Here is a 22,065-nt window from a genome sequence, read left to right as displayed (position 1 = left end):
GCCCAGAGTGGCTGGGGAAACCCAGCCAGATGGGTGGTGTATAAAACAACAACAACAACAACAACAACAACAACACCACTTTGCTTAACTGGTTAGGTGAATAGGGCATGTGAAGGCCAGTCCCCTGATGTATCTGTGAGTGATTAGACAAGCCATAGACTGCAGCAGTCTGGCTTTCAGGATGGTAGATGAGGAAGTAGATATTCGGGGCTTAATTGGGGGGGGGTGAGTGACCCTCTCTTTGCTTTCCATTGGTTCTATGTTCACAGCTTAGCACGGTAAAGCACATTTGCAACCCTCTATTGTATACTGCTCAGAAGCCCTATTGGGTCCAGTCCTTTACTCTCCTGAGAGCGCACCACATTGAGATCAACGAACATCGGGGCAGGCACTGCGGAGCAGCCTCAGCCACTGAACACGGCTTGGCCTGAAAGAAGGAGGACCCGTGAATGACGTTTTTGCAAAGACGCTCCTCTGCCCAGAAGAGACGCCAACTGCACGCAATTGACTGCCAGAAACCAACAAGGGAGACTAGACTAGGACCATTCATTTCCGCGCATGCGCGTTAACTGGACTCGCGCTGCCTTTTTATTTTTTTTAAGGTCAAGAAAAATCTGGGTCGCTCTACGTCGCTGTCCTGTACGTAAACACGCGTGCGTGCCCCACACCTTCATTTCGCGCCTGCGCGGTACCGGTTTCCTCTGACGAAGCTCTTCGGTGCAGCAGTCTCCGCCGTCAGGTTATGGGCGGAGTGCGCATGCGTGGCGGCCCGGCAGCAGCAGCGGCAGCAGCAACCGCCTTGGCCGAGTCTCTTTGCCACGTACGGCAGCGGCGGCAGCAGTGAGTGAGGAGGCGGGGAGCGGGTAGGGGGGGTACAGGGTCGTGGGGCTGGCGGGCTGGCTGGCGCCGCGGCCTCCATTCCGTGGAAGAAACGGAGCGAGTGGGGTGGGGGAGCCGCTGCCCCGGTTTGAATGGGAGAGGCCGAGCCGCTGCCCACCGGGGAAGGATCGGGTAGCCGACGGGGGGGGGCCTTAGGGCGCCTGGATGAGGCCTAGGCCGCGCCCTTCCCCGTCCACTCGAGACAGGGGAAGGCCACGCACTGGCTCAGCTGTTGCCACATCAACCTCAACCCCCCGCCCATCGGCCTTGAGTCCTGGTTCTTGCTCTCCCCTCCTTCCCCACATAATTCATTTTCTAGTTTGTGGGCGCTGCGTTAGCCTACTGCAGCAAACAGCAGTGCCAAAGCAGTGCAGGTTTAATTGTGTTGTAACGAGGTTTTGCTCCCCCCCCCAAAAAAAACACCCTTGGAAAAGATGCACTTCCCATTTCTGAGGGAAAAGTTATTTCCCTGCCTCCCCCGCTTTCTCTTTCTGCATCCCTCTCCTGCCCCACCAGGGCTGGAGAGCCTAAAATGGGAAGAGGTCAATTTGGGGTTTCTGATTCTTTGTCACTGAGGAAGGCTCTGCAGAATACACACAGCTTCCTTTATTTAAATGCTTCATCTTCTTTGTACACCTTCGAAGTTTGTTTGTTTGTTCCTCAAGCGGCCTCTTGTACTTGGGAGTCTTGCGAGGAGGAAAGTTGTCTATCCAAGGTCACCCCAAGAGGCCAACAGGGCAGTTGTCGTTATATCTGGCTTGCTGGACTCTTAATTCTTCTACGTCTTTTACTCTGATTTGTATAATTAGAAGACTTGGAAATGTTCACGGTTCAGAATCTCAAAAGTTTGAGTACTGTTCATTTCGTTCATGCAAAGAAATTGTTATTAGCCCAGCAACGCAGCTTTTAAAAGTACTCAGAGCTGCTGTCAGTATTTAGTTACTTGACATTCTGAGTCAGATGGGCATGAGCCAGCAACTCTTCCTGTCATTGCTTTTTTGTCTTGTTTACTCCTTCAGAGACGTTGGGGTGTGATCAGGGCAAGTCATTGGGGTTGAAGAGATCTGTCACAGCTGATATGAGAGTGGTGGAAGGAAATCCTGTTCTTGCAAAACAGTTGCATTCATAAGTACATATACTTGGAAAAATTTATGGCAAGAGACTTTTCTTGTGTTTCTCTTACATAATTAAGCTTTAATACTGTCCCAAGTATTAGCTTTTGTTCTATACCAGAGACCCATTACAATATTAAGCATACAACCAGTCATTTAATATTTGTGTAGTGTAGTTTGTACACGTCTGTCAGAAGTAAGCCTTGTTGAGTTCAATAGGACATGCTTCTAGATAAGATGATATAGGATTGAAACCTTAAATAGATATAGAGACACAACTGAGTTGCCTGCTTCTAAAGAAAATTTCTGCCATTGAAATTTCATAAACTGATACATAACCAGCACTAGAAGCTCAGTTACTAAGATAGTTGGCAGTCTCTTGTGATTACAAAGTTAATGATCCTTAAAGGAATTACTTTTCTCAAATATCCTCTATGCTAATTTAATCTACTGCAACTAAAGTGCCAGTTTTTATTGCCCCTTTAACAGCTAACTGGTTTACTTAATATAAACTTTCATGAATTGGAGCCCACTTTTATCAGATGCATCTGAAATGGTATTTGTATTTAGGGATCTAAAAACCAAAGGGTATTTAGGGATTCATCTGGCAGGGGTTCTTTAGCTGTGATTCCTGCATTGAAGGGAGTTGGAGTAGATGACCTCTTGGATCCCTTCCAACTACAATTTTATGATGTTATGAAATCAGTCTCTAGGTGGGTTGCAAACAGAAATATAAATCAAAACAGTATCAATTAAATATAATTAGTCTTTTTCTAAACGTATATGTCAGAGCTGCCCAAGGTCCCAGCTCACAAAGGACCAACGCTGCTTCGTTGTTAAGTACAAAAGTCTTTATTGAAGTTCAGTTTCACTTCCAGAGCCGCAGCGCACAGCTCTACGTCTCAACTGTCAGACCGCTGATGATCCCTCTGAATCTCCTCCCCCCGTACACCAGTTTAAGACCCTCGCCTTGCTCCACCTTTTCCGCTGCTCTTTCCTCCTCTGGGTCCGCCTGCCCGCCGGGGTCTCACCCTTTCTAGCCTGTTCTGACGCTGATTCCCCTGAGCCTTCTCCCTCCCTCCGGCGGGCTTTAGGAGCTGGTTCCCCATCCGGGTCTCCTGCTGTCCCCCGCGCCTGCACATTTGAACTTGGCGCGCGCGCCCAGCCAGCAGCTTTCCGCGTGACCGTTTCACTGCTGCTGTCACTGCTTCCCCCTTCGGGGGGGGGGGGCTAGCTGCAACTGACCTCCCCTCCATTCCCCCACTCTCCGATGGAGGCGTGGTCAGCCCTGATTCATCTTCTCTCCCCGCTGGAGGGGATGCTGGCCCTGACACATGTGACTCTTCCCCCCCACTATGCTCTGGTGGGGAAACTGGTCCCGATCCCCCACTGCTGCTTTGGGGTTCCCCTCTGGCTCCTTGTTTCTGGTGCGTCCCCCCTGGGACCCCCCTTGCTCTGACCATCGGCGCCCCCTTCTGGGAATCTTCTGAATCGCTGGAGAAGCTCATGGAATCTCTCGGGCCACTGTCATACTCCCCTACGCTTCCCTCGGATTCTTCCCCTTCGCTCTCCAATTCCTCTCTCCCCAGTGCTCCTGCTCCTGATTCCCTGACAGTATATCACAAACTGAAAGTAAAACATGCACTCAACAGGAATATTGGAGAGTCTACATTCAACAGAGGCTTGTGAACAGCTTAGAAATTTTACTACAATAAAGAATACAATGTTTAAGTTAATAAAGTAACTCATAACAGCATAGCAAAAGCATCTTCATAAGGGTTTGCTGTAAGGAAAATCTGGTGGTTGTAGTAATAAAAGATATTGCCAGCAACAGTTTAGCTAGTGAGCTACTAGTGATATGTAGGTTTATCATACTTCACAACTGAAATTATTGCTAAATAGATTTGAAGGTCAAATTAAGTCTGATTTCTGTAAAGCATAAACTGCCTTGAATCCCACACTTGTTTAAAGATTCTGTTCTTACAGTTGTTACGGTGCATTTACTTTTAACAAATTTGTGTTACTTAAGAAATGTAGGGGTTTTTTATTAAAAAAAAAGTGGCAATTGTAACATTTAAAATTATAATCTCAATTCTCCAATTTGGCTGCATAGGAACAAATGAGTGTCTCTTTCATGGTATAGTCTAGAAATGTGCAACTTTTTTATGGAAAATACAAGATTTGACTTTAAACCAAAGGAGAGCATGCACAATGATATGAAAAAGAGAACCACATATTCAGATACAGCTTTCTTTGTCTTTGATAATCGTAGCAGATCCCAGTGCTAATAAACCTTACAAATAAGCTGATGACACATGACACTTTCGATTTCACTTTTATCTGACCTAGACTCTGTAGAATTAGTGCAGCAGAATGTAACACTCTGGCTCTGAAAGCATGTCATACAAATGTTTCAACAGTTTTAAGTGTACATATTGGGAATATTTATTATTATTCATAGACTCTTAAGCATCCTTCACCACAAGGTCCTAGGGTTTGTATAAAATGTTGCTCATTTTTAAAAATGCAATTAGAAGCATAGGTACTAGAAGGTAGGTACTACTAAAACACATCTCAGGTGTCAAAAGCCGGGGTTAATAGGTATGTATTCAGCACATGAATCACATTCTAAGAATTATTTTCCTTCAAGGGCATATTTGTGCTTGCTTGTTTTGGAGTTTTTGCTGGACATTGCTGGCAGTATCCTGCCAGTGGAACTCTTGCCCACATGATCACAGGGGCGGAAGGGGGAGTGCCACACAAATAAATGATGCTTTCTGTGGTGCACAGTGAGAGGCTGCTTAGCCCAGACAGCTGGGCAAAGGCATAAGGAGGGTTTGGGTTACTCTGTTACTTGCCTTCTGTATATTTATATTAATAATAATAATAATAATAATAGAATGAATGTCTATGCTAATTAATGAAAGACTTTGATGGTGACTGAGACATAACTAAGTTGCCTTTGTGTTTTAATGCAGATTCCACACACTGCTGCCTGTTGTTATATTTTACTAACCACTGCTGCATGGCGGGACATCTGACCTCCAGCTGAAAGTAAAAGGGATAATCTGCCCAGCTACTCAATACATTTTACAAGACAGGTACACTTAATATTTGATGTAATAAAGAAAGTGAATTGTACTGTAAAGTTCACAGTGACAGTGCCTTGTCTGGAAATTCTTAGTACTGTGTCCACTTTTTCAAGCTGAAGATGTCATTTAGAAAAGTTATTAGTTGGTGATAGTTCAGAATAGCCATTTAGTTTTATCTGTTAAATGAAAATTCTGCTTTAACTATTTAAATTATAGGGTCATTCCACATCAAATCAACGCAAAAAACAAGGGTTTTGTAACCCACCATCTCAGATTTTGATGAAACTTGGTGCACACCCTTCCCTTTATTGATTTCCCGATAGCCAGTTTTCATAACTTCAAATTCAAATATCCCAAAATTAAAACAAGTATGCTCTTTTAAAAAAACAACAACTTATAATAACCAATATTATGCTAATTTTTAAGATGAACAACTTTGTTTCATTAATTTTTTCTATTTCAGCTATGGATTGTAGGAAAGTTGTACAAAATGGCTGCCCAGAAGCCATTTCCCCCCAAGATGTCCAAAAACATAAAATTTTTGTTACAAGGAATAAAAAACCCATAAATTTCATTCTTTGTCAAGAAAGAGCATGTATTTGCAATAATTTTCAACATCAAAAACTTTGGGTTCCATCATGCCCACATGCTGAAAATTCAGGTTTTCTAAACCTAGTTTTTCCACAAAAAAAACCCAGGCTACAAGTACATTTATAATTTTTTTTAGGCATTTATAAAATCTTTTGAGTGCTGGTGTATTTTTTCTGAAATTTACGTCATTTTATTGAGCTCTGTGTAAAATTTCAAAGAGATCTGATCACTGGTTATGGAGAAAAAAATAAAACGTACACAAGGGTATCTTGTGCCGAGTGTCTCAAGAGGGACAGACAACGCAAATTTAACAAAACTTTGAACTGCTATAAATGTAAAACTGTTTGAGATAGAGGAAAAAAAATTAAGGGGGTTTCTTTCAACCATAAGGGACGGGTGTAAGATCCTACTAGAATGTAAGCAGGGGGCCTGCTGAAGGATCGCATTCAGCCTTGGCCAACTCTCTGGTGGTTGCATGCTAGTGGAGTATGTGACCAAAAGTCATGGGGCTGCCCTACACTCTTGTACTCACACCACACACATGTACAGAACAAACAGTGCCCCCCCATCTGAGCAGTTTGCACCCCCTTCAGCTTGATGGCACCAGTGCCATGCCTCCTTTGAAAAAAATGGAGGCAGACTCAGGTCTTCAGGCTGGGAGTTAGCCACTCCAGGTGTAAAGTATCAAGGAGTGATCAGATTTATTGGGTTTTGATCCTCTGCTTATCTTAGGCTGTTTATAGATCATGTCTTTTCCCAGGAAGTTGGCATCACCATTACTCCTCATTTCATTCCCCTCTCCGAATGCCCAGAGCATTTTTGGAATTGTTAACAGTTTTTAAATCTGTTTTAGGTGGTATACATTATTATATGTGCACTTCTTTCTTAGATCATGCCATTCAGTAATATATTATTTTCCTCCCTAATCTAGTAATATAAAATTGTGCTTTGGATGGAATGAATCAGTGTAATTGTTTTTCAGGATATACTAATGTAAATGTCTTTCATTTTGAATAGCTGTGTAAGAAGGCCAGAGTTAACCATGAATGGACAACTGGATTTGAGTGGAAAGCTTATAATTAAAGCTCAAATGGGTGATGATATTAGAAGAATTCCCATTCACAATGAGGACATCACCTATGACGAGTTAGTGCTGATGATGCAGAGAGTTTTCAGGGGAAAGCTTCTGAGCAATGATGAAGTTACAATAAAATACAAAGACGAAGGTAGGATTTCTTTCAACTTTTAGTGTTAACTAATAGTACAAAAATCTTTTTGGTGTTCCAGTTGTTTTTGTTATGGCACATTTCTCTTTTTTTTCTGACCAGTGTAGAGCTCTGTTCTTGGTATGTCAGCACGGTTCTAGTAACCTGCAGGAAGTGTGGTAGGAAACAAAAGTTACGGCAGCATGTCATAGATATTGCTTATTTATATTGTGCTTGCACTGTATAACTGAGTTTCTTACCTCTGTGTAGGTGGTAATGCTGAGCTTAAAAGTGATGCATTCTGTGATGCTGTATCCGTGAGTGATCTCCAACTAAGTTATACATAGAATACAGATTGAAATCAATGAACTTAAGAGTTTCTACTCTCAATATTGCCTAACGTAATGGGGCAGTTCCATCAATCTAGGAAATTTCAGCCGTTTCTGGGACTTTAATAACTACCTTGGGTTTTCCAGCAAAAACTTAAAAGCAAAGGCACTCCCTCAAGATTTAGAACTAGTCTGGGACAGATGCTTGTCTTGAATGAGCCCAAGAATTAATATTTGTAGAGAGTCAAGAGGGAGACAACTGTGAGACTCCGGGAACCAGTGGTTCTGAGCCTTCATTAGCACAGGAAAGGGTTAGGGCTTTGTTCTATAACTGGATACTGACACCAACAGGAGAAAGTTGGAAATTGACATTTCTGAATCCTGTCAGCAGTCCCAGGGGTCTCATACGGTTCTATATTGGAGGCTTGCATCCCTGAACTAAGATGTAAATGGAGCTGTGACTCCAGACACCTGACTTGTATCCCAAAGGACATTTGCTATATAATAAATACTGTATTTGGCCTGTATGCACACAGTTCCTATAATTCTCAAAAAAATTGTCTTGAACAAGTGCTGCTATTTTGTTGTTACCTGAAGTAAGGGATTGGGCAAGTCTCGCCTATATCTGCAGTATAATCCAGGGCAGCAGCACAAGTGGAAAGTGGAAGAGCATGTTGGCATGCATTTCGCAAAGTAGCTCCTGTCTGAACATGCCCAGAGTGTTTCTCTGCTTCTTAGCTTTTCTTGAAATTACTAGTCATTTGGGGACTGAACAGGACTTTTGGCTCCTGACTCAGTCTCATGTGGAATAATCTATATTTAGGGAAAAACTGTGTTTTGTTGCTTTGGAATTTGCTGGGGGAAATGACTCCCATTAAGATTTAGGTGGTATGTTTTCCACTGTTAATTCTGCGTTATGATTTTGGGGCTCCCTAGGAACTCCAAAATTAGCAGATGTGCTTATCTACCACAGGGCATTGGGGCATCAGTGGGCAGCTTTCATAATGTAGTGCCAAGTACTGTGAAGTGGTCACTGGACATGCTTTAGAGAGCAGATTCTGTGGACATAGTCTTTGCATTACTTCCATTTATTATTTATATAAGTAACTGCTATGTAAAGTTGATGTAATGCCAGTGAATATTTTAGAGGAAATTGGAATAGGAGAGGCTAAATAATATTCTGCCAGAAATTGTTCTATAGGTATGTAGTGGGGGGGGGGGGACCTGCTAACTTTATTATCCAGAGTCATTTTCTCATTTCATATACAAATTCTTTATTTGTGGAAAGGATGTGTTTACCTCTAAGTGAAGCTCTTTAACAATGGCCACAGTATTATTTGGAGTGCATAAAATAAGCTGTCATCATGGACATATTGCAAACAAAAATTTAATGTCCTGAGTGCACTACTATATGATGCAAGTGACAATCTGTAAAGTGATTATTTTTATTAATGTGCATTAGATCTGATTCCTAATTCTCTTTAATTAACAGATGGAGATCTTATAACAATCTTTGATAGCTCAGATCTTTCTTTTGCAATTCAGTGCAGTAGGATACTGAAATTGACACTGTTTGGTAAGTACTAATGATTTTTGAGTCACATGAAATTCTTGTACTTGGGGGGATTCTTAGCAAACCAGTTCTTTCCCCTTAACTATTATGCATCTTGGTAATAAACTTCCCTTCATGCCCACCCAGCAATTCAGGCATTTACAGGTGGCGTAAGCCACGTTGTCCTGGAAAAGGGCATTTATTTATTTGCTAGCTTGGAGTACCCAGAACTGCCCAGGAACTTTTAGAAACCAAAAAACATTTTGTTTTTTAAATAGATAGGGTAATTTGTCAGTTTGGACCCATCACACCAAAAATGGGTAAAGTTATGCCAACGTCATGTATTAGTCTGCCATCTTGATTCAAATTGGTTATTGGAGTCCAAGAAAGACCCTTACCACAGGAAACCTTTATGCTGAGTTCAGTGACGATATATTGAGAGACGGCTAAACCTATGCCTGAAAGTGGGCAAAGTTACCCAAAGTTATAGTCCGCCATCTTTATTCAATATGGCATCTAGCATTCAGATGTTGACAAAGAGCACTGTCCCCACCTCAGGAATCCCCATGGCAAGTTTGGTGACGATATCTTGACAAGTGTCCAAATATATAGCAAACGAACAAATGGATGGGCAGACGAAACCATTTCCCAAAATATAGTAAATTTGATTTCATAGGCACTCTTTACTGTAAGATCTTAAGGCAGGTTTCCACAAAGTGCATTCCATTTTCACAGTTAAGGTTGCATTCAGGCTATGCAATGCTTTTACTTTAATTCTTACAGGAAGGCAACTGAAAATTCTTGTGCCATAAAGACTCATTAGTATAATATTTCTTTTACAGTGAATGGGCAGCCAAGGCCTCTAGAATCTAATCAAGTGAAATACCTCCGTCGAGAGCTGATAGAACTTCGTAACAAAGTGAATCGTTTGCTGGATTGCCTAGAGCCCCCAGCTGAACCAGGACTTTCCACAAGCCTCCCTGAAAATGGTAGGTTGACGATTGGCACTGCCAAATAATTGCTTGAGCTTCCGCAATTGTGTGTGCATGTACACACAATCTAATGCACATACAATCTAATTTCCCATGTAGAACCCACCACCCCATCCTTTTCCCAACCAGAGTTCTACTTAATAAGACTCTGTAATCTTGACGGCTATCTCTCTTAAAAATAAGTATCTAAACATTGGATATCTTTTCTACGATCTCTGTTGCGGCTTGGGGTAAAAATCCTGTGCTAGTATCTTGCTCAACATACACCAAATTTGTTGTGCTAAGGTGTAAAGAAAATGGGGTATAATTTGTTGAATAAATAATACTTATGAAAAGTCATCACCTTAATATGCAACATGACCAAGTGCCCTACAGAATCCCCATTTTAAATAACTTGTGTAATATTGGTTATTATGGTGTGCTGAGATGGAATACATTCTTCAGTTTACTGGAGTCATGCTGACCCTATCTCTGGGGAGAAGTCGGTTCTTAGGCATGTCTGGCACATCCTCTGTGGGAAGAGGTAGATGACTGAATCAGAAAATCCTGAGAGTTTTGAATGTGTGTTTGCGACAACTATATTTGTCTATACACTGTGCCAGAATGATAATTGGCCAGCAGTATAGATTTCCAGCATCTTAGTGTTGGTTTTTTGTGTGTGTGGCAGTGGAATGGTGTTATAACAAGGCAACATCTGGATAACTTTGTAAAAGTTGGTCAGCTGCCTAGTCAGGTGTTACTTGAAATATTCAGACATGTGACATTCAAGCCCCTGCATGTGTATATTGAACCTTCTTCATATATGAACTTCCAGTTACTTTTTTGAGAGAGAAACATTTATTGTGCACCATGGGGAAACCCCATGAACTCTCTCCCCAGCTTTCTGCTTTGCTTCTGGCCCACATCACTGCAAACCCTCAACTCTCGCCTTTGTATTTTTTTTAAACTGCCAGCGTCTGTTTCCCTTAATGGCTCATCACCAAGAACTAAATAAACAAGGCATGAGCAATTCAAGTCAAATGAACTTTACATGCTCCGTTCAGTCAGAGTTGTTGAACACAAACGAAAGCATGAGATGGTGATGTGTACTGGAATGTATTTGTACCATTTTGGGGGGTGGGGTGTATAATTGATATTTCTTGTGGAAAAACATTTGACAGTAAATGTTAAAATTCAAAGAAGCAACTTTTGTTTTGTTTTGTTAAAGTAGCCTTTCTGCATGCAGAAATTTTAGTAAAAGATAGTAACATTTCTGATGTGGGCTTTGAGGTTGCTAAGCAATCTGTCATAGTCCTTGAAACAAACTTGGATACTCCAATCAACAAGGCCTCTAAAAAGTTATTTTTTGTCTTGCAGATGTTGCAGAGAGTAGGGAAGATAAGCCTGCTACTACTGACTCCACTGTCAAGCCTTCTACTCAAGTTATAGCAGCAAGTATGTCTGCTTTTGATCCATTAAAAAATCAAGATGAAATCAACAAAAATGTCATGTCAGCATTTGGGCTGGCAGATGATCAGGTGTCGGGTAAGAATACATATTTTATTGAAACCCTTGTTGAAGTTTGAACCTTTCAAAATCATCCATGCATCATGAGGATCTTGTAGAATGAACGTGAGGGAGTTACAAAATTCTTATTTTATTATAGTTAAAAACATTGGTAACAATTAAACGACAATACTTTTCCAATACCGAAATGTCTTTACAATTCCCAAAATGTAATTAGATATGGTAGGTCAGCTAACATCTGTTTGGTGTCAGCTGATACTCAGTCCTACTGTCTCATGAACTTGCCCAAAATGCACAAAAGTCTATAATTTTTTATGCCTTTTTCTTCCTGTAAAAAGCACACTTCTCAGGGCCTTTCAATGCACTCCCCCCATAAATATCCATATTATTTTTTTTGTGACAAGTAATCCTACTATAGTGGTGTTCCGATCTGCAAGCAAGTTCATCAAGTTGAATCGGTTAGGACCACTGTGAAAAATGGACTTAACAAATTCCTCCCCTATCCTTAGAGAAAGCATTTTCCCCCAGATATGTGGCAGCAAATTACACACATCAATTTCTGTAGCATCATTAATCCATTCTGAGGGCTTCTCTGTGATCTTAATTTGAAGGAAACAATGTATGCACAGCATGACATTCCTGCATAGTGTACTACCTTTGCCTCTCTCAGTAGCATAATTATTGTTTTAGACTATTTTTCTGTCATCTGCAAAGTGGTTGGATGATTAGTATGCTCCAAATTTAGCTTGCACTTCCTGAAGGTCTTGATTTTAATTTTGCACTAGGATCATTAGATGTGGATGACACCAAAGCCCTAGAACCATCATGCCATATGTACACAAAAAGTGCTGTTTCTGGATTTTTATGTGCTTACAACATGAATGCCACATGGATGGCCAACCTAAAGACATACAGCCCATGGTTAAATTGTGCTCATTCTTAGTTTAAAGAATTGAGAATAGTATTTTATGTTGTAAAAGCAAAAGCATTGCCCTTGCGATCACACATAAAAATTTGAAAAGGAATGCAGTCTGTCTGAAAGAGTCAGAAAACAGAAAATACATGTAAGAGGATTTTTATTGGTGATACATTAACAATAGTATCTTAACAGTAATGACTGGATAGCTTTCTCTGTGTGTGAAAACAATCTATAATACAAAATGGAAACTCTTGAGACGTGGCTCATAGGGTGTCACTTTAAGGGAGTAAACATACTCCAAAGTTGTGATCTGGTAATTGACAAGTGCATGCAATTATCACATTAATTATAAATAGGGAGAACTTAGTTGCTACATTGTTATAATGTTTCATAGTGCAGAGTAAGTTGCTTGCCCCATTGCTCGGACTAATCACTGTGTATATTCACTGTAAAAAACAAACAAAAAAGTATTCTCAAGAGAAAATGGGGTGTTGAGTTGGTTTCCTTGATGCAAAATTAGCCTTGTGCAAGGCAAATTTAGCATGTTACAGCTGTCCATGTAGACTGTACTTTGAGTAGTGAAAAGTGATCTGCCCCAAAGCAGTCAGATGATGAATTCATGCCATAGCTGTTGCATGGTTTGAATTTGCTACATGCTTAGGTTACCCTTGGGTTGTGTAAATTTGGTGCTCTGGCTCTATAAAATAGGGATATATTTGGAGGGTTTGTGTCTATATATAAATGATTTCTGAGGAGCAACGGCAATAATTACCCTTTAGTGCTACTATGGCCACATTCACATCATACATTTAAAGCACTATGATGCTATCTTAATCAGTCATGGCTTCCTTCAAAGTTAACATCTCTACTCAGCCTATAGTATAAAAATGACTAACCTGGAGCCTGGATATCCTTTATGTACAGGCAACTCACCTTTCATGCGTGGGTTGCATTCTGGGTCATTGCGCATGTCAGTGGTTGTGCATAAGCCTGTGCTGCCGCCACCCCGTTTCAACTCCCCTTCTGGGGTTGAAAGCAGTGCACATGTCAGTGATCATGCACACAAAATGGTCACCTCCTGTACTTGGGGGTTTCCTTGCTGAATAGACTAATGGTTTTATTAGCAGGGAGGATGCCCTGACATCTAATGAAAGAATGTGGGGACAGGAAGGTGCTGTAGAAGTTTCAGGGCATTGGATTTGATAATTTGTCGTCAATCTGAGCAAATTACCAGAAACAGTGTGTGAGTGTTGAAATTGAAATACTTATTAAATAGTTATTGAACTAATATTTTTAAATCATCCCAGGCTTCACATCATGGTCTTGTAGCTGCTTCCATATAGATTGTCATTTATTTATTTTTGCAAAAATATGTTTGTAGTAACAGGGATGTTTGCTTATTGTGCCTTTGAAATTGACATTTCTGAACATTTTGAATTAAAATAAACTTCATTCAGATTTCATTAAGCTGAATATAGCTAGCATTCAAACTGCAAAGCCTTTAAAGCAGCTACATCAGTATAAGCCAGCCGTAACTTTGTGGAAAATGACAACAATAATATTAGCCCAGACACACTGAGAAATTGTACAGACCTGTTGGAAGATGTTTTATTAAGGAATAAGAGTTTCCATCGGTAAAGAGGTTTTAAAACACGTTGGGAACTTGTTCAGTTATGTTTGTGCTGCTGAAAGAAATTGCCAGATTTTGGAGTATAGTAGATTGTATATTACGCCTTTTAAATATGGAAACATGAAATGGTATACCAAGTTTTATTAATGAAAGTCAGAGAGATCATTAGAATTCGGTGCCTGTGTTTTCCCCAGGACCCCCCAGTGCCCCTGTAGAAGAACGTTCCGGAACACCCGATAGCATTGCTTCTTCATCATCTGCAGCTCATCCACCTGGAGTTCAACCACAGCAGCCACCATATGGAGGAACTCAGCCACAAACTGGTCAGATGGAAGGTGAGCAATACCTGTGCTCCATTATCCTGGAGATGGGGTGTTTACTTGCCCATCCCATCTCTCCTAATACGACGCTGCCTGTGCTCTTTTCTTCTTCAGCTCTACCATTCTCATCTGCGTGTAGATATCTTGCTCTTTTAAACTACTGTATCCATTGTCAGTTGCTGGCCCTCACTCCATGTGCTCCATCTCTCTACACCCCCAGCAGTCTCTCAAATGCAGCTGTTTTGCTAGACCTTCATTTCCAACTCTAACCAAGCCTAATTACATTTAGCTGCACATCTCACATTCATCACCCACTATGCTTGTATCTTCCCTCCCTTTGTCTTCTGTCAAAATTTAGACTGTAAGCTCCTTTGAGGCAAGGACATGTTTTTGTGCTACCCTGGCAAAGTGCTGTGTATACTGATAGCATTGCATAAATAACTACTAAAAATAAATAATAACATTGCAGATGATTCCATTAGTTGTTTTAGCATAACGCTCACCAAACAGACAGGTATAAAACAAATTAAGAAGGCCCAGTTCTGATTATGCAACATTTAAAACAGTAGATGGTGCTACAATGTTTGCAAGCAAGGCAGTCCTATAAAATGAAAACATACAGTATATGAAAAGTATTTTGCAGGATTATTGCAGTGGTTTATAAGGGTTGAAGTGACAGTTCAATATTGTTTAGCAGTACTGTCAAACAGCTAATTTTTGTATTAGAAACATCTGCTCTGTCCAGTTATTAATACTCCAGAAAACTTAAAACCTTCCCTTGGACAGTGTAGAAACTGACTTTGCAGAGCAGTGTTTAACATTCCTCATGCTAGGTTCTGTGTAACTATAAAATGAATGTTTGCCTCGAAAAGCATGCATTCTATATTGTAGATTAAAATAACAATTTTTGGGCGCTATCAAATGAATAGTTCTGTTGATGCAAGGATTTCTGGCTGTGCAGCACAACTTCCCCTCCCTCTCCTCTTGCCCCATTTGTGCACCCCTATACCCTCCCCAAATCCTCTCTAGAGAGTTGTGGGAACCAACTTCTTGAACGGTTGATTTACTTGGTGTTTAATTTTTATTCTTAATTATGATTTTAATGGTGTTTAATGCCCTGGGATTCCTGAGTGAAGGACAGACTTCAGATACCTCAGATACATTTTTAATTCTTTTGCTTTTAATCTTTTACTGATTTTTACTGGCATGTTTTTATATTCTTGAAAACCACTGTGATATATTTTTATGATAGTGGTATATAAATATTTAAATAAATAAAGTACATACACACATACAAAGAAGCCTTTAGCGCTTAAGCCTTCCCAAAGACCTGACTGTTACTAGCCAATAACTTCTTTCAAATCATGTTTGGACAATATGAGTTTTTTTAAATATAAAAGAAAAGAAAGTGAGTTGGAGGGGGCCTCACTTTTTGTTACACCAGATAAACAGTTTTCTTGGGAAATCTCAATTTCTTCAGGAAAACATGTTTAGTTAGATTCAGTAGCTTCTCAGTTTTTAAAAATATAGTTTAACCTTAAGAAAATAATATTTGAGGCAGGTAAGACTGAGCTGCTAATATTTCTTAAATTTCTTAAAGCTTTTAATTTAAATTGGTAGGCCAGATATATCCACAATATCCACAACAAGCTGGATACCCTGCTCAGCAGCCTCAGCCTCAGCCACAGTATGGTATGCAGTATCCAGGTAAGCAGGTGGAAGGTACCTCAAAATTTTTGTATATAGTACAAAATGTGTTCACTTAACTGTATCCTGAAATGCATGCTCTCTAATTCTGTTCTGAAATCAAACTAAATTTCTGCAAACTTCAGTTTTTTTTTTGCAAAATACCACTACGCAAGTGACCTTAAGACTTTACTCAGCAACTATCTTCTTGGGTGCAATTCAGTTGCAGAAGCATGAAAACTTTGCCTGTGTGAGAGAGAAAGTAGATGATCCTGGACAACATCTGAATAATGCAACCACGGGGACAGGGCAGATTAGTTTTTTCCAAGTGGTTGCATCGTTCACATAACGATTACCGTTTTGATACAGGCCCCAGATAATGCGGGATAACCTTACCGAGAGGTAGCTCCGCTCCTAAATAGTTGTTTCTAAGTATGAAGGGCATCTCAGAGGTTATTGGAGGAATAGCATTCAATCCTACTTGTTCTTGCTAAGAGGTTGTGCCCCCCAAAGTTTACTGAAGATGATCCAGTTAGAACACACTGTTTTGGAGCTGGTGGGTGGTGGGGTTTTTTTGCATTAACATGTGGAGCATCAAAAGAAAAGGCCTGCATGAGGTTTTTCTTGCTTCCCCATTCTCCCCTGATTGGCCTCCAGAAAGCATCTGGAACTCTTCAGTTGAAGTGAAATTAGTCAAATACTCCCTTAAAATGCTCAATAAATTGGGAGAGGTTGAGAAAACAATGCATTTTTTTCTTCTGAAGAAAACTCAGATCTGGTGTTTACATTTGCCTCGAACATTGACCCATTGAAGTCATTACTATAAGCTGCTTTTATCCGCACCAGGGCAATTTTTGAGGCCCAATTCCCTGTGAATACCACAGAGATGCTACTAAGTCAAGTGATTACAGGCAAAGTTAACTATTTCCTGAGGTAGAAGTTTCTGAGTTTGGTGTTGTTGCAGTGAAGCCATTCCCTTTTTATTTGGCTGTCGTGTGTGCTTTTTCCAATACGAGGCAGTTTCTTATATATTGATACCAGGTAGTAGGATTTGTTTCTCGTGATCATCGCCACGTGTCAGTTTTGGTAGGACTAGACTGAGCTATCCGAAGCACACTTAAGCTTGGTAGTGCTCTTGTTTTAAAAAGTAAATTTGAGCCCAAGTTCCAGGTGAGTTCAAAATTTACTCCACTGTATTCTCTCATCCTTGCTTTCTCTGTTCAGGGTCTTGCCTTTTTAATAATTGTTATATATCTGGTGTTTAATGCTAACAGGATTCCAGTCAATGGAGATGTTTCATTGCAAGTAGTTTCAGGTGTGTTTCATGCCAGAAATAAATGGAGTATCAGTCTTTGTACCAGCTTTTTTTTTTACATTTGCAATCTGAAATTCTTTTCAGTCAGACTGATAGTGAAGCACAAGTATTAAAAGCACCTAAACTGTTGCCAGCATCTACTTTTGAGATTAGTGTCTGGAGGAATTTTTGTGTGTGCAGAACTAAATATGTTCAAGTAGTTGTGTGAGCTGACTTGTTTCAAACTAAGAATAATACATAGCTTGATTATTTATGAAATTGCACTTTAGTAAATTAAGTTATCACTGAATATATCTGCATTTTAAAGAAATATTTTAAAACATATTGGAAATAATTGCCTAAATGGTTGTTGGATTAAAACGGGAGTTTTAATCCAACAACCATTTAGGCAATTATTTCCAATATGTTTTGGCCATGATAGTTGGGACTTGTGGGAAGTAGAGACTTACAACATCTAGAGGGCTACAGGTTGTCCACTCCTGCTTTAGAGCAACACTATTGGGGAATGTTACTCCACCTGCACATTTATGCACTGGAGTTGGCTAGTATGTATCCAGGCTGGGTTTCTTTACATTTAAAAATGCAATTCATGTTTTACCCCCCACCCCCGGTTGTTTTTCATGTATGTTTTTTAGCTTTTGTCTGGAATGTCTGTATTTTTTAAGAATGCATTACAAAGTGAACCGTTGTGTTACTTTCACTTATCTGCATTGCTGTTTGGCTCTTCCAGCAGGCTACAGCCAGCAGACTGCTCCTCAACAAGCACAGCAGTTCCAAGCATACAGCCAGCAGCCCTCACAGGCTCCAGCTCCTGGGTTTCCTGGCCAGCCTCAACCTCAGCAGCTGCCAGCTCAGCCTCCCCAGCAGTATCAGGCAGGCACCTTTCCTGCACAGAACTACACAACACAAGCTTCACAGTCGGCCAGCTATAATGTGACCCCAGCTTCGCAACCTGGAATGGCTCCCAGCCAGCCAGGTGCTTATCAGCCAAGACCAGGCTTCACTCCACCGCCTGGAACTACTATGACACCCCCTCCAAGTGGCCCTAATCCATATGCACGCAATCGCCCTCCTTTTGGCCAGGGTTACACCCAGCCAGGTCCTGGCTATCGATAAGGAAGCTGTGCTGTTGACGGGCCCCAAGTAAGTCCAAGCTGTTGCCGTTGCTATTCCATCCATACAGACTCCAAGGTTCTTTAACTAAAATACGGAAACTAATGAAAGGCAGAATATTCTATGGTATCACTGTTGCTGTATAATTTGCTGGGATAAATGACCAAATGAATCTTGTTTCCTGCTTTAAATTGTATTGGCTTTCTAGTTTAATATTGGAAACACTACCTAAATGTTTGTAAAGTAATGACATTCTGACTTGCCATATTAAACTACTAGGTGAAAAAATCTAGCTGAAATCTGGCTTGTTTTTACTAATAAAATATGTACTAAATTAGACCCACTTGTTAAAACTAGGTATGATGTTTAAATTGTAACATGCACACTGAAATTGAATAAAATATTCAAACCATCCTTTTTTGTTCAATTGCCGCGCATTGCATTTTTACTACATCCATTGCAACATCTGCAGCTATAGTAAAAAAACCCCACCCCCCAATCAGGAATGCTTCAACCAATATAATTCTTCATGTAAGCCATCCCAGCATTTCCTGTGGGGGCCGCAGAAGACCTTGGATGCTGGCAAATTGTTACCAGCAAGTATAGATCATAGTTAACTAGGTGAAATGATATTCACTGTGTAAGGCATTGTACCTGTGTCCTAGGTGTAGTGAGGCACTGCCTGTGCACTTACCTGAGCATGTGCACTAGACTAGGAAGGATTGATGTCTGCTTCATGGTATTCACAGCTATTGAATCACATGCACCATGTCCTTTTCACCATCCAAGGGAATCTTGGAAATAGCTGTTTACTGACTCAAGAACAACAAATTAATGGTTCTATCAAAATGGATTCACAAACTTAATGTGACCGTGAATGTTCTGGGAAGTACTCATGTGAGAGGCTTATTATAGTGCATGGGAACCATAACCTTTTAAGAGCATATATTGAAACACATTGGGTATAGCCAGCTAAATTCTACTCAGAGCAGACTCATTGAAATCAACAGACCTAAGTCATGCCCATTAATTTCATGATTAACGTTGGAGACAACCCATTCGCATTTAGTTCTGTGGAATGAAGCAATTGAACTATTAGAGGTTACATTTTCAAAAGCCCCCATATATGCTAAAGTTCATAAAGTAACATGATTTAACTATTTCAACCAATAATAGACCTAAGGTACCCAGCTATTACAACTGTATGAATCAGTAGCTTCTTGTGATACTGCAAAACCATTTCAATTTACATATGTGCAGCACCATCTTTCAAGCTGCCACAAATGCACAACTTGCTATGGTTGCATGTGCATGTCCTGTACGGGAGCACAATGTGTCACACAATGCTTCCATGTAAGAAACCCAGCACATTCATTTAGGCAACCACATGAGGCTATGGAGAGTCTCAGCTAAGCCATATTGAGGGAGATGCTCTATTTCACATTGTTTACAACATCTTAGTTAAGGAAGGATGTGGCACACTCTGAGTTTGCTGTCAATCTGATGTACTGAAACAGGGCACTCCCACCTCCCCCAAACTATCTGATAATTTCAGTTATAATTTCAAAATTGCAACTAAAGGTTACTGAAAGTCTTTGAAGCGGCTCTCAAGAGAATTTAGGATTGTTTTCAGAATTTTTCAGTTTTGTGTCTGCTGAATATACCAATGGATCAAATACTACTTATGATTTAAAATACTTTATTAAGAGTACAGTGTACCGGCAATGTACTTAAAAGTTTTTTTTATTATAAACAACCAATCCAATACTCCTTGTGTTCTTTTTTAATACATTGAATAAACACCTTTAAAAACCTACATCTCTTTATATATATAATGTTTAAATGTTTAAGCAATACAAATATATCACTTTGTGTAGAGGGGAAGCACAGAGCCATTTAAAAAAAACAGCTTTCATTTTTCCATTCTACAAAGCAGATCACATTACTGTTTCAACTGTATATAAAGATTTTTGTATGCTTCAGCCGTAATATATTCTACATGGTATTTGACTGAAGTCTGCATTTATCTTTACTCAACACAGTTAAAACCTAATAATCATACTAGCTTGTTAAGGGTACATTTAAACCTGCTTATTCTTGATTTTATGTCTTGATTTTTTGGGAGCACGTTATAAATTATGAATATTGCAAACATGTTGGGAAGGCAGGTTTCCCTGGAAGCAGTGAATGATTGTCTGCTTTGTACTATAAAGGCAAACACTGTGCTTAAAATACATGTCCTTGGTAAGTATTAGAGCACACAATATTTTGAGATGCAACATCCTGTTTTGCTCTATTATAATGATAGTGATCACAGGGTTAATTAAGGTTTGTACAGATATCTCCCAGTTGTTTGCTGTAGCAACAGATTATACCTTTAGGTGGCTGCATTCTAACTTTCGAGCAGAGCTGAAATCAATCCACTATAGAGAGGCAAAAATCTGCAGAGACATAGCTTCCAGTTACTCCAAAAGCACCATAGAAGCATGTGTATACAGTCCCTTCAATAGTCAGCTCCATCTATGCAAGACAAGCGTCTTGAGGAGCAGGTCTTACAAGCAAGGTGAAACCTGCTTTTGCCAAATCAAAGTCCTGTTGGACATACAACATTAAAACCAATAGAGAATAAAACCTACCCTTAGGCGAGTTCTCCACAAAATGATGCAGGCCCCCAATCTACCTTAGGCCAAGTGGTGAGCATTTTGCCACACTTTCAAATGGCAGAATGATTATTGACATGGGCTCAGTCAAACGGTTCTCTGGCATATGGCTGCCATGTTTAAAAACACAGGCTATCTGAGTAGAGAGCTGTACAGAGAGCATCATTAGCTTTCCAGAGTGTTCAAATAGAGAACTGGATATTTGCAGCCTGAGCATATAAAGTAGCAGAAAAGCTAACCTGACAGAATAACTTAAATGAGTTGAAAAATAAATCAGAACACGTACTTCGGCAGTATGCATCAATAAAATTCAGAATACATACTTTTCCATAAAGGTACCTCAAACAATGATAAATAATAAACTACATCTTTCAAAATATGTAGAAGGCACCAGAAGAGACTTAAGAGGGAGCCAGCTTCCCAAGTATTTTATGACATGTTCTAAGTTCCTACAACAGATCCATAAATCTGGACAACTATAATTAAGCAGCCAATGCTATCAAACAGTTAACACAGTATTGTTAGATTTCAGAATGAACAATACTGCACCACAACACAATTCCATCTCTCAGCTTGCCTGGGTTAGCCATAGCTGGATTGCAGCCATTTGGTATCATCCTTTGCTCTGCCATTTGTCTTATCTCTTGCTTTACCATTTTCCAGGTATTGTTGCTCCACACTCATACCAGTGGACGTAGTTAGTATGCGTCTCCGCACCTATTTTCCCAAACTTGACAGGCTCCTGTCGCACCGCTCTAAAAAAGCCTGGTAAAACAAAATGAGGGAAAGAAGTTGAACACTGAAATGCTGGTTCTGGTATTAACATTTGCCTAGGTGTACACTAGGTGTAAAATCTCTCACGGCCTCCCTTTCTTCCCCTTCTATTTGCCAGGAGGTGATGGGACCAGTGGCCATGATCTTAGTTTTTTTGATGTGGAACTTCAAATATGGTCTGAAGCTCAACATCAAAGAAACCTAAGATCATGGCCACTGGTCCCATCACCTGGCAAATAGAAGGGGAAGAAATGGAGGCAGTGAGAGATTTTACTTTCTTGGGTTCCATGATCACTGCAGATTGTGACAGCAGTCACAAAATTAAAAGACTCCTGCTTCTTGGGAGAAAAGCAATGACAAACCTAGACAGCATCTTAAAAAGCAGAGACA

At 40.2% G+C, this 22,065-nt stretch overlaps 2 protein-coding genes across 63 annotated transcripts in view; one reads left to right on the top strand and one right to left on the bottom strand.

Annotated features, from left to right (window-relative positions):
* The first annotated feature begins 655 nt into the window (after positions 1 to 655).
* TFG (trafficking from ER to golgi regulator) lies at positions 656 to 20,057 on the top strand. Of its 13 annotated transcripts, none has more exons than XM_083611620.1 (9): positions 656 to 840; positions 4,970 to 5,092; positions 6,692 to 6,900; positions 8,701 to 8,784; positions 9,603 to 9,749; positions 11,109 to 11,276; positions 14,002 to 14,142; positions 15,748 to 15,834; positions 17,859 to 20,057. In XM_083611620.1, exons 3-9 carry the CDS (start codon positions 6,717 to 6,719, stop codon positions 18,242 to 18,244), a joined length of 1,197 nt encoding a protein of 398 aa, XP_083467746.1. In that variant the 5' UTR covers positions 656 to 840; positions 4,970 to 5,092; positions 6,692 to 6,716; the 3' UTR covers positions 18,245 to 20,057. The 13 variants fall into 13 exon arrangements, with proteins under 13 accessions (XP_083467746.1, XP_083467739.1, XP_083467740.1 ...); XM_083611614.1 differs by having other exon boundaries at positions 717 to 840; positions 11,109 to 11,186; XM_083611623.1 differs by having other exon boundaries at positions 721 to 840; positions 17,862 to 20,057.
* The window catches only part of ABI3BP (ABI family member 3 binding protein), a 151,790-nt gene continuing 149,648 nt past the window's right edge, over positions 19,924 to 22,065 (bottom strand). For all 50 annotated transcript variants that reach the window (XM_083611404.1, XM_083611402.1, XM_083611435.1 and 47 more), the window contains one exon: positions 19,924 to 21,666. In XM_083611404.1, coding sequence (XP_083467530.1) covers positions 21,551 to 21,666 — 116 coding nt within the window. In that variant the 3' untranslated portion in view covers positions 19,924 to 21,550. The remainder of the gene's footprint in view (positions 21,667 to 22,065) is intronic.

This window comes from Podarcis filfolensis (assembly GCF_964270895.1).
Source record: "Podarcis filfolensis genome assembly, chromosome: 4".
Taxonomy (NCBI): Eukaryota; Metazoa; Chordata; class Lepidosauria; order Squamata; family Lacertidae; genus Podarcis; species Podarcis filfolensis.
Note: the sequence above shows the minus strand (reverse complement) of the source record. Positions and strands in the feature narration are given on the sequence as shown.